The following is a 12,546-nucleotide window of genomic DNA, read 5'->3' on the forward strand; positions in this document are numbered from 1 at the left end:
AGCGCAGGCACAGGAACAGCTCTTAGCAGAGCTCAGCGATAATACCCTGGGGAGTATAGTGATTATAGCAATCCCCAGAGTGTAGTTCTCCAATCCCCCAAACATGAGCCGAAACTTCATGAAGGTACAAGATGATCTGAGGTGCTAGCACACCCAGTCTGCTTTTATTTCCATCTTACACATAAAAGCCCGCCCACAGGGGCGGGGTAAAACAGCCAATAGCATAACGGTTACAACCCACAAGTTCCCTCCCCTCAGATAACCAGTTAACATAATTATTACAGCCAGGGAAAATACAGTTTTTATACATGTGCTATAACTTTAAAACCGTACATCCAATCTTCCCAAAAACCACATATTTGGAATCAGCACACTTTAAACATACACCCTTCCAAAAATCAGCCAAATCCCCCCCGTGGATCAAAAGTTAGCTGGAAGTCCTTTATGACCGACCGCAAGCACAATTTCCTGCCCAAAACAGTTCCATAGATTTGGGCTGTGCGGCCGGTCAATTTCATGCGAAAAAACGACTAAGTCCCATTTCGAACGGGACTTAGTCTCTGGAGCTGCAAGTTCCGTATGGGAGAAGGTAAGGGTCAGCGGTGTTCGGCAAAATGTGTAGCCGATTTTAGTTCCACAGAATCTTTAGCATATACCGCTGACCGCGTTCGACTGAACAAAGATGGCCGCCGCCACGTGCAATTAACCGGCAGTAACCTCACAGCCTGGGAGGTAAATTGCCTGCACACTTTAGCTTCTGGGTGGTCCGCCTGTGTGGTACTTGGTTCAGTAAGCCCTATTTACTGAACCAAGTGTGGGAAAGCCAGGGGCAAGTTATTTTACAGGTCTGGGGACATAGTCTTAAAGGGACATTGTTCACCAAAGTTACAAGATGTCCCCAGACGGTTCTTAAAGGGCCATACACACACAATAAAAGTTCATACTTTTCAGGGGCCATAGTCTTAAAGGGTATTGTTACCCAAAGTCTCAATATGTCCCCAGACAGTTCTTAAAGGGCCAGCAGCAGTACAATAAAATACCATTCACTGTGCTTAAAGTGCCAGCAGTCGCACAATAAAATACAATATGCCCAAATATAGTTCTCTAAACGTACCAATTTTCAAGGGGCCATAGTCAGCAAGTAGGAGGCGGGCAAACAGGCTTCTCCAATGCCCAGTGGCGAGGTTGGTTTCGTCACACAGGCTTATACTGAAATCATTTGTTTTGGTCAGTTTATCAAATTACTCATAACAAAATCTCCTTTACTTAAATATTTCAGATCTACCTAAACCTACAATAACTGATGAAGATGATAACAGCAGAAACAAGATAAGATTTTACTGCATAGCTCCCAGCATGGAGCAAATGCTAAGTTTTCAGCTACTAAGTGAACGCAAAGGAATTGAAAGTCAAATTAGAGCAACGAATGCTAAAAATGCAACATTCATCATTGACAGGCCCAAACACACTACTCAGTATTTTTGCAAATATTATATAACAATGGATTTTGACATGGCGTATTCGAGAAGGAGTGATGGAAAAATCATAAAAGGTAAGTGTACCTCAAACCAGTTACAAATTAATAATCAGTGACTGCTCTGATCATTTCAATTTCCTATTCTACTCTTGTGATACTTCAACCTTGGGTAAAAAGCTTTTCCATAAAATTAAGAATTGTTAAGAATTTAAAAATACAAAAAAAAAAAAATACTCTACAAAAGAATGGGCAAAAATATACTGGTGCATATATACTGGCAGGGTATGCTAAAGCTAAAAGGTACATTTTATGACTCCTGCTTAATATATTGCCCCTCACAAAAACCTGCCATATACCACATCTAATGTCCTACCCTAATCCCTAACATGATTTTTAAATCACAGTATGACATTTTGAGTGAATTCAGAGTATAATATAAACCCATATTTATAAACGGCACCATCCTGTATTAAAACAGTACTGTCACCTCCGGAGACCTTTAGAGAACTTCTCCAAAAACAGTAGTTACATCAGTTTGTTCTTAAGTAATTTCTTAATATATATGACTAGAAATTGTGTTTATTGTTATTATTTGCTTTCATTTGTTTTTATTTTAATTCCAGGGATTGACTATACCACAATTAATGTCATCCGGCTTCTTATCGCAGCTTTGGTTCTTATTCTGCTTGGTGGAATTCTCTGGAAGGAATCAAATAATTTCAAGACATCACAGGAAGATCTCCCTAAACTGCCATCTGCAAGGGGGAAAAGTACTAGAATATCTAAAGCTACAGATGTTATTTGCCAAAGTGGCCTTCTGAATGAGAGTATGTTGTAATATCTTGAGTGTGATACTCACAACTGCTCTCTGTGTCATGATAGTGTTAACATGCAAGTATGGGTAAAGTCTAAGATATAAAATGAACTTTTTTCTACCTTAGGTTTGGCTCACAAAACTGTGAACTTTGATGAGCAGAGAAACAACTGTTTCAAAATTAAGAACAAAATATTACTTTTCTAGTCTGTGAACCTGGCATTTAACTAGCTGTTCAAAGTAACCCGTAAATTAATCCTTCAAAGGGAAAATTAAGATTTAAAAGTACATCCTTAAAGGATCACTATAGTGTCAGGAAAACAAAGCGGTTTTCCTGACACTATAGTGCCCTCAGGTTCCCCCTCCTGTGGCGCTGAAGGGGTTAAATCCCCTTCACTTACTTACTTTAATCCAGAGCCAGGCTCCCTTGGCGCTGGTGACCTCTCCTCCCCGTCCGACGTCAGCTCCCCTGTCCGGCGTCAGTGGAGCCGAATGCACATGCGCGGCAAGTGCCGCGCACACTTTCAAAGTGTCCATAGGAAAGCATTTCTCAATGCTTTCCTTAGGAACGCTCTGCGCGATGAATGCAAAATTTGCATCCAGCGTCGCAGATGCGCCTCTAGCGGCTGTCCGGAAGACAGTCACTAGAGGCTAGATTAACCCCAAATGTAAACATAGCAGTTTCTCTGAGCTGAAGTGGTCTGGGTGGATATAGTGTCCCTTTAAACATTCACTCAATACATGTAACCCGCTATATTATTAAGTTTGCACTATTTTAGTAATGAATGCAATATGATCTGCTGAGGGTGTTAAGGCTCCTCGTTAAAATTACCTTTAACTTTTTTTGCTGTTGGCTACTATTTTATTTCATTTCATATGCATTAAATGCATGCTAAATATTCAATGGATTCTCATTATAAAAAAAAGGACAGTCATACCAACTACAAAAGGGATTAAACAATTAAAAGAATTACTGAAAAATGATAGCCTGAACAATCCGTGGCGAAACTCCTATTCCCTTAGACTTCAATAACTCCACCGGTCCAGCGTATATCCAATATAATTGGACATACAAAATACTTCTTTCTACCATTAACTTTAACAATTTCTAGGTGTATATGTGTGTTTTTTTTATAACCGTAATAAAAAGAAAACAAAACAAAAAATAAAAAGTTTTTATTTCCAATATGCCCTATAATCACTATAGACATTAATATTCATTATTATTATTATTATTATTATTAGTATGGCTCTTTATAGAGCGCCAACAGATTCAGTAGCGCTTTACAATATTATGAGAGGGGGATGTAACTATAAATAGGACAATTACAAAAAAAACTTACGGGAACAATAGGTTGAAGAGGACCCTGCTCAAACAAGCTTACATCGTTCTTCTGTCTGTAGATCTAGGCTCCAAAAATTAAGTAAAGAAAATAAATCCTGGATGCTGAACTGAAAATATGACCCCCCTCCACACCCCCACCCCATCACAAAGAAAAAAAAAATCACAAGGGGAAAATAAAGCCTTAAATCTGATTAAAATGCTACTGACTCTTTCCTGGCGTTGTGACTGGTGTTATAGAAAATCAATGGAGATGTCTTTGCCGCTGTCACCGAGCCTCCCAAGAACAAGGTGTACTCATTGATACATTGGGATTTGCTATGTATAAAGCCATTTCATTGTAATGCCAGTAAACACGGCTTGGGATTTTAGGGACATATAAGATCAGCTTTTAATTTAGACCATTTAGCCATTAATAATTCATGTTATATGCCTACTTCCACTGGTAATAGGCAGGGCCGGATTAACATAGGGGCTGATGGAGCTGCAGCTCCAGGCCCAGGCCCATGGAATAGGCCCATTTAAAAAAAAAAAACACTTTTTTTTTTACACATTACTTACTTTGCCACCTCACTGGTATTTTACTGGCACAGCCGGTATTTGAGGCTGCCTAGCCATGCCAATATTGCAGTAATACCTACAATACAAATGCAGGTATTTTTCTCAGAATAAATGGAGATTACTCTACAATACCAGCACCGGCCAGTAGGGGTCACTGTGTGTGGAGAGAGGCAGGGATAGGAAGTTACAGCATATCCCTGCCTTTCTCTACTACTTACTGATCCGTGGGGGAGCAGCTACACAGCACAGAGTCCAGACAGCAGCTCTACAGCTCAGGTAAGTGAGGGATGGGGGGAAAGGCAGCAGGGACACATGGGGACACTGAGACACATGGGGACACTGAGACACTAGGGGGACACTGAGACACTAGGGGACATATGGGGACACTGAGACACTAGGGGACACAGACACTAGGACACACTGAGACACTAGGACACATGGGGACACAGACACTGGGAGACCTGGAAACACTGAGACACTTGGGGACACTGGGAGACCTGGAAACACTGAGACACTTGGGGACACTGGAAAACATAGGGACACAGACACATGGGGACGCTGTGAGACATAGGGACACGGAGACACTATGTCCCCATTTCTCCCAGTGTCCCCATGTCCCCCATCCAGTGTCGCTAGTGTCTTGGTGTCCCCATGTCTCCCAGTGTCCCCAAGTGTCTGTATCCCAGCCAGTGTCCCCTAGTCTCCCAGTGTTTGTGTTTCCATGTCTGTGTCCCTAGTGTCTTAGTGTCCCCAAATGTTTCAGTGTCCCCATGTCTCCCAGTGTCTGTGTTCTTAGTGTCTCAGTGTGCCTAGTGTCCCCATGTCTCCCAGTGTCCCTATATGTCCCAGTGTCCCCATGTCTATGTCCACAACTGTCCCCATGTCTCCCAGTATCCCCAAGTGTCTGTCTCCCAGCCAGTGTCCCCAGTGTCCACTAATCTCCCAGTGTCCCCTAGTCTCCCATTGTCTGTGTTCCCATGTCTCTGTGTCCCTAGTGTCTCAGTGTCCCTAGTGTCTCAGTGTCCCTAGTGTCTCAGTGTCCCCATTTCCCTAAATGTCTCAGTGTCCCCATGTCTTTGTGTCCCCGGGTCTTTCAGTGTCCCCATGTCTCTTAGTGTCCCTGGGTCTCTCAGTGTCCCCATGTCTCACTGTGTCCCCATGTCTCACTGTGTCCCCATGTCTCACTGTGTCCCCAGTATCCTAGTGGCATGGGGACACACTGAGACATGGGGACACTGGGAGACTAGGGGTCTGGGTGACATGGGGACACTGACACTGTGATACATAGGGACACTGAGACACTTGGTGACTTGCGAGACTGAGACACTGGGAGCAATCCATCTATACAGCAGAATCAAACTGTGAGTAGTTTGTTGGTGATTTTACAGAATTTTCTCTGATGTCACTCCTCGTGATTATACAAATGATTAAGGCTGGTATTTATTTTCAAAAAAGGTGGCAACCCTAACTACTCTTCACATACTCTTGCTTAAAGGAGCACTATAGGGTCAGGAACACAATCATGTATTTCTGACCCTATTATGTTAAAACAACCACCCTGGCCCCTTCTTGACTCCCTAAATATAGTAAAATATGCTGCTGGATCTGCCTCTGAACTGACTGTCTGCTGACATCATCGGAAGTGGTGGTCTGAGCAAATTACAATACTTCCCCATAGGATTGGCTGATACTGTCAACTAGGCAGATCAGGGGCAAGCCAGCACAAGTCCAACATAGCCCTGGCCAATCAGCATCTCCTCATAGAGATGCATTGAATCAATGCATCTCTATGAGGGAAGTTCAGTGTCTGCATGCAGAGGGTGGAGACACTGAATGGCAGTGCTGTACACTAGGCAGTACTGCCACAGGAAGCACCTCTAGCAGCCATCTAAGGAGTGGCCAGTGGAGTTATTTTCTCTGAAAAGACAGTGTATATTGCAAAGGGCCTGAATGGAATGATTCTACTTACCAGAACAAATACAATAAGTGGTAGTTGTTCTGGTGACTATAGTGTCCCTTTAAGTTTGGAAGCTTAAGAGGGATGTATGGGAACAAAACTTGTGTGGACTGGCTGACAATGAAATTAGTTTAGGTAATGCAGACGTTGGTCTCTCTAACACTGTGGCATGTCCCCTTTCTTTTACACTTACTACATACACCTTTTCTCTGTCCCAGACTATATACCAGGAACTTCTGCCTGCTAGTAAGAAGGTAAGGAGACAAGTGGACCAGTGAGTGCTAGGGGACAGTCCTTAGAAAGCATGGAGTGAGCGCATCATTAGACACATTTATGTAAGCTCAGGGTGTTGCCTGCATAGTATGCCCTTAATTGGACAGCCTGCATTATTGGCGGGCAGCCTGACATGCATTCATGCCAGGCTGTCCTTCAAATTCTTTGGACAGACATGCCCCCTTTTTGGGCATGTTCTCCCCTTTTGGCAGTTCTGGTTACGTGATTCGCACCAGTGGCCCACCCTTTTACCCAGCCCATTGACTTCCTGCTTCACTGGACACTGCTGTTAGGGGGTATGGATTTACTTGAAAAATGAAAGCATAAATTAGAGAGAGATTAGCATAGAGTATGTGTTTTCTTATAGATGAACCCTATGCATTTCCCTCCAGCACCATCTCCATCAGATACATGACGCTTGGGAGGTATGACTGTTTTAGTGTTTTTGGTCGATAAGATTCCGTAATTAGGCCCCTCATAATTGTCAGCACCAGGCCCAGTGTGCTCTTAATCCGGCCCTGGTAATAGGTAAGGACATCAAGGCCTGTATATTGTAAGTATTTATTTTTAAAATGTTTTTAATATGTATGTTTTATTTAACACCCTTTGTAATAAAATATTAGAATTAAAATGATTTGGAAGGAGTAGGAGATGTTAATTCATAGAAGATACAGGGAGTGCAGAATTATTAGGCAAGTTGTATTTTTGAGGATTAATTTTATTATTGAACAACAACCATGTTCTCAATGAACCCCAAAATGTATTAATATCAAAGCTGAATATTTTTGGAAGTAGTTTTTAGTTTGTTTTTAGTTATAGCTATTTTAGGGGGATATCTGTGTGTGCAGGTGACTATTACTGTGCATAATTATTAGGCAACTTAACAAAAAACAAATATATACCCATTTCAATTATTTATTTTTACCAGTGAAACCAATATAACATCTCAACATTCACAAATATACATTTCTGACATTCAAAAACATAACAAAAACAAATCAGTGACCAATATAGCCACCTTTCTTTGCAAGGACACTCAAAAGCCTGCCATCCATGGATTCTGTCAGTGTTTTGATCTGTTCACCATCAACATTGGGTGCAGCAGCAACCACAGCCTCCCAGACACTGTTCAGAGAGGTGTACTGTTTTCCCTCCTTGTAAATCTCACATTTGATGATGGACCACAGGTTCTCAATGGGGTTCAGATCAGGTGAACAAGGAGGCCATGTCATTAGATTTTCTTCTTTTATACCCTTTCTTGCCAGCCACGCTGTGGAGTACTTGGACGCGTGTGATGGAGCATTGTCCTGCATGAAAATCATGTTTTTCTTGAAGGATGCAGACTTCTTCCTGTACCACTGCTTGAAGAAGGTGTCTTCCAGAAACTGGCAGTATGACTGGGAGTTGAGCTTGACTCCATCCTCAACCCGAAAAGGCCCCACAAGCTCATCTTTGATGATACCAGCCCAAACCAGTACTCCACCTCCACCTTGCTGGCGTCTGAGTCGGACTGGAGCTCTCTGCCCTTTACCAATCCATCCATCTGGCCCATCAAGACTCACTCTCATTTCATCAGTCCATAAAACCTTAGAAAAATCAGTCTTGAGATATTTCTTGGCCCAGTCTTGACGTTTCAGCTTGTGTGTCTTGCCTTTCTTACCTTGGCCATGTCTCTGAGTATTGCACACCTTGTGCTTTTGGGCACTCCAGTGATGTTGCAGCTCTGAAATATGGCCAAACTGGTGGCAAGTGGCATCTTGGCAGCTGCACACTTGACTTTTCTCAGTTCATGGGCAGTTATTTTGCGCCTTGGTTTCTCCACACGCTTCTTGCAACCCTGTTGACTATTTTGAATGAAACGCTTGATTGTTCGATGATCACGCTTCAGAAGCTTTGCAATTTTAAGAGTGCTGCATCCCTCTGCAAGATATCTCACTATTTTTGACTTTTCTGAGCCTGTCAAGTCCTTCTTTTGACCAATTTTGCCAAAGGAAAGGAAGTTGCCTAATAATTATGCACACCTGATATAGGGTGTTGATGTCATTAGACCATACCCCTTCTCATTACAGAGATGCACATCACCTAATATGCTTAATTGGTAGTAGGCTTTCGAGCCTATACAGCTTGGAGTAAGACAACATGCATAAAGATGATGATGTGGTCAAAATACTCATTTGCCTAATAATTCTGCACTCACTGTATATATATATATATATATATATATATATATACATATATACTATATATATATATATATATATGTAAAAAACAGATACAATTCGTATCTTGTAATACCTTTTTTATTGGACTAACAGAATTTTTTAGTGACAAGCTTTCGGGATAACCTCCCTTTCTCAAGTCTGAAGCATTTCTGAGCAAGACAACACATAGAATTCAAAGTTGAGTTGTGATATAGGGGTTAAAGCAACATGAGTGTAGATAAGACACAGGTTTGGTAGAAAATAGACACCATCTTTGTAGAGGGTCATAAATATCTTACTGAAGAGCAGAGTGAGGGGGGAGAGAGGGAAAAGAAAAACAAACAAGCAGACAGTGCAGAGGATGGTACACTTTAGCACCTAAACTGATCCTGATGAAAGCCACAACGGATGGCTGAAACGTTGATGTATTGAATCGTGTTTTAAGAATACTGTAATAAAGAGGAATTTTTTACCATGAGACAGACCGTGAGTGCAAGCCTTCTTTCTGTATATTATATATATATATATATATATATATATATATATATATATATATATATCTCCCTCAGTGGATGGAGAAAGAGTATAGGGATCCCACCTGTATATAATTACTCTTATTCCGCACTGCTTATGAGTGAAAAAAAGTAAGCCGAGCCCTTCAAAATAACCTATGTTTTAGGGATCCATTTTTCGGCCAGGGACAGTCAGATAATTTCTGTTTACAACGTTGTTCTAAAGAACTCTGCTAATAACTTTGTTTCTTGAGGAAAGTAGATGTGAGTAACTTCTAATTATGTAGAGTCCTGAGGACCCCGCCAATGTAACATTTTTAGCTTATGTGTATCGATTTTAGTATCAGAGAGAGTTTGGGTGAACGGAAAAATAGCATTTTTGCATTGAATTTCTACAAGTGCTTAATATTACAGCAATGCAATTTGCAGTATTACTGAAAATGAATGATCTTATTTTTAATTTTTTTTCCTGAAATAGCTAATATAAGAATATCCAAATGGCACTTATCTTACCAAAGCTCGTGTACTTCGGGGGTTTACAAACACCTACTTTTTTACTTCTTTAATATCAGGAGCTTATAAATGTCACATTTATTTTGAGCCTTGTTATAGAGAAATTAATACTTCTAGCCAAATTGATTTATTCGTTTAGAAATTGCAGGATAAGTACCCCAATTTGAATGCTGTCACTCAAGAAATATATTGTAAGGATTTAATTTAGCCTATAATAGTGTAGCCTTCATTAAATTCTGCCATTATATTAATTATATTTATGATCTATAAAATGGTGGTTTCATGTAAATTTTGCCAGTTTTCACAGAAATTTCCGTTTTAATAGACTGCCAAATTTACAGTGTTGAAAAACTCAGGCCAAAAAATTTCATATATTAAATGGTTAATGGTGGAAGATGCAAAAAAAGCAACTGCTGATAAAATCCGACAGAGATGATAAATGAGTTACATAGTTAAATCTTCACACAAATAATACTATTCGCCAGGAACCATTCGCTGGCGAACATAGCGTGTTCACGGTCGCGAACACGAGCGATGTTCGGTCCGCCCCCTATTCGTCATCATTGAGTAAACTTTGACCCTGTACCTCACAGTCAGCAGACACATTCCAGCCAATCAGCAGCAGACCCTCCCTCCCAGACCCTCCCACCTCCATGACGAATAGGGGCGGACCGAACATCGCGCGTGTTCGCGACCGCGAACACGCTATGTTCGCCAGCGAACGGTTCCTGGCGAACTGTTCGGGACATCACTATATATAACATATAGAATGCTTTTCTTTCAGTATCAAGCTTTGGAAAAATACAAACGTTGAAATATAAATTGGGTTATTGACTAACGTGGAAATTGTGAAGAATTAACACGATAATGGGAAACTGCTTTTTTAAAATGAATTTGTTGGCCAAAATGAATTGGCCAAGAATGTGAAATTCTCCGCAATTTCTAATTTAGAGTATAACCCAAAGAATGCAGACAGTTTTTGGATATTGGTAACTATCACCATGTCTTTCATTCAATAAATGGCAATAAAGCTTATTTAAATTATCTCTACTGAGTCCATGAATTATTTTACTGAGTCCATTAATTATTTTATTAATTATTGTTGGGGCATCCTTAACCCTATTGTTAGGACCTGGAGGTTTCGATGGGGGTAATTAGGGAGCTTTACAGCATTTTGTGGTCTCTAAACACGCGCATTTTCCGTCCGTTAATTTAACTTAAGGGCATTCAGCGGTTCCGCGTACCGAATGTTCCCATGTTCGCACATTCGGCTCCCGAACGGTACTCTTATTCGCGATTGCATCTAGTGTGGTTCCCTCTAACTCCTGAACTCTATTTTGGGGGCATGTCTTTTCACTTTTGTCTTCTCGGATGAGGAACATGTCCTCTTTCACAAACTGTTCATCTTGGATGAATGGCAAGGTGTTTGGAATCTGATGTTTCACCCTCTGTACATATGTCACCCTCGTTCCAGGGACTGGTCACCCCCAGAACATCTGGCAAATTATATGCATTTTTGTTTGAGAAAATCTCTCCACAAAGACGTGCGTAATCCCATAAGGTCAGAATGCCCTCGCCCCACCTTAGCCGACAAAGTTGCTGCAGGCATTCAGTACCTGAATTTGACCAGCTGATGCAGGCATTTATTGTTCGCGAAGGCTGTGATCCTCGCAAAGGAGTCGAACGGGGATTCAAGGGAGAACAGGATAAACTCCTGTATTCCATTGGGAGTCATGTGCTAGCAGACGGTGCTTATGCCAGAGCAGAGGAGTTCAATTTGGACATGGTGCGCCAATGGGCGCGCAATATCATAGAGTAGGCACACCGGTGCTTTTGTTTTATTGGAAACACCAACATGGTCCTCTCTTCGGAGAGGCGCCAAGCAGCACTTTTCCAAATTGACGCTAAGTTGGTGGTTTTGGGGGCCAAGGAACTCGGTTCCCAGACTGTGATAATAATTTTCCATATTAATTAAGTATGATTGATTGATCACTATTGAGCAACTCAAACATTTATAGATAGTTAAGATGGCACTGGTAAGCATATACGCACACATAGCACATATTACTAGATGCAGGCTTGAAGGCCACAATTACTAGATGCAGGCTTGAAGGCCTTATGCCACAGCTATTAAGAGCTGACACAGCACTACAGCTGTTTACTACGCTGACACAGCACTATAAGCTGACACAGCACTTCAACAGTTTGAGAAACTTCTGTTGCCATCAAAAACTCATGTTGCCATCTCTAGAATTGTACAAAGAAAGCTTGTAGATAAGCGATAATTAACCGCACAAGACTTGGCATAAGTTCTGGTGGTCCTGAACAGTCTGGCCAACTGCCAGGTCCATCCAGCTGCTTGTATCAAGGTCTTTTGCTGGGCTGCACTGATAAGAAACTACTGTCTGTCCTTGAAGACAGGTATATAAGACTAAGGGAATCTTGCGCTCACTTGGAGAAGTACCCACCTGTAATGCGGACGCGTGTTACTGGTTTCTGCTGTTCCCAGAAGAGAGGGTCTCTCCGAGTGAATGCCTGAGTTCTCCCCAGCCATGTGTGGCAAGGAGACAACCAAGCTTCTCTAATGGTGATGTATACTTAAGCTGATATATCTAGATACTATGCTGTTTGAAGTAAATGCATGCAACTACTTAAATGAGAGTAAAACTTACTTTGCTTAGATCCCTTTGTGGATAATAAAGTGTAGTGTGAATTCGTATATTCAACTTGGTCTTTGTGTGATTTCTCTTTCCTATAACTCAATGTACTCTATCCGAACTGGGTTGTGTGTCCACCAATATCGCTATAAACCTTATTGGGTATTGATTATTACTTTTTGGATATTGGTGCTTCATGAATTCAATGATTTGTGTTTTTCACAGGGCTGGTCGGCAAC

At 41.3% G+C, this 12,546-nt stretch overlaps 1 protein-coding gene across 1 annotated transcript in view; it reads left to right on the forward strand.

Moving 5' to 3' along the window:
* Positions 1 to 2,651, forward strand: part of LOC134577278 (immunoglobulin superfamily member 1-like) — a 35,586-nt gene extending 32,935 nt beyond the window's left edge. Inside the window, exons 5-6 of the mRNA XM_063435971.1 lie at positions 1,280 to 1,552; positions 2,101 to 2,651. Coding sequence (XP_063292041.1) covers positions 1,280 to 1,552; positions 2,101 to 2,315 — 488 coding nt within the window. The 3' untranslated portion in view covers positions 2,316 to 2,651. The remainder of the gene's footprint in view (positions 1 to 1,279; positions 1,553 to 2,100) is intronic.
* The last annotated feature ends 9,895 nt before the right edge of the window (positions 2,652 to 12,546 follow it).

The sequence above is a fragment of the Pelobates fuscus genome, chromosome 11, assembly GCF_036172605.1.
Source record: "Pelobates fuscus isolate aPelFus1 chromosome 11, aPelFus1.pri, whole genome shotgun sequence".
Lineage (NCBI taxonomy): Eukaryota > Metazoa > Chordata > Amphibia > Anura > Pelobatidae > Pelobates > Pelobates fuscus.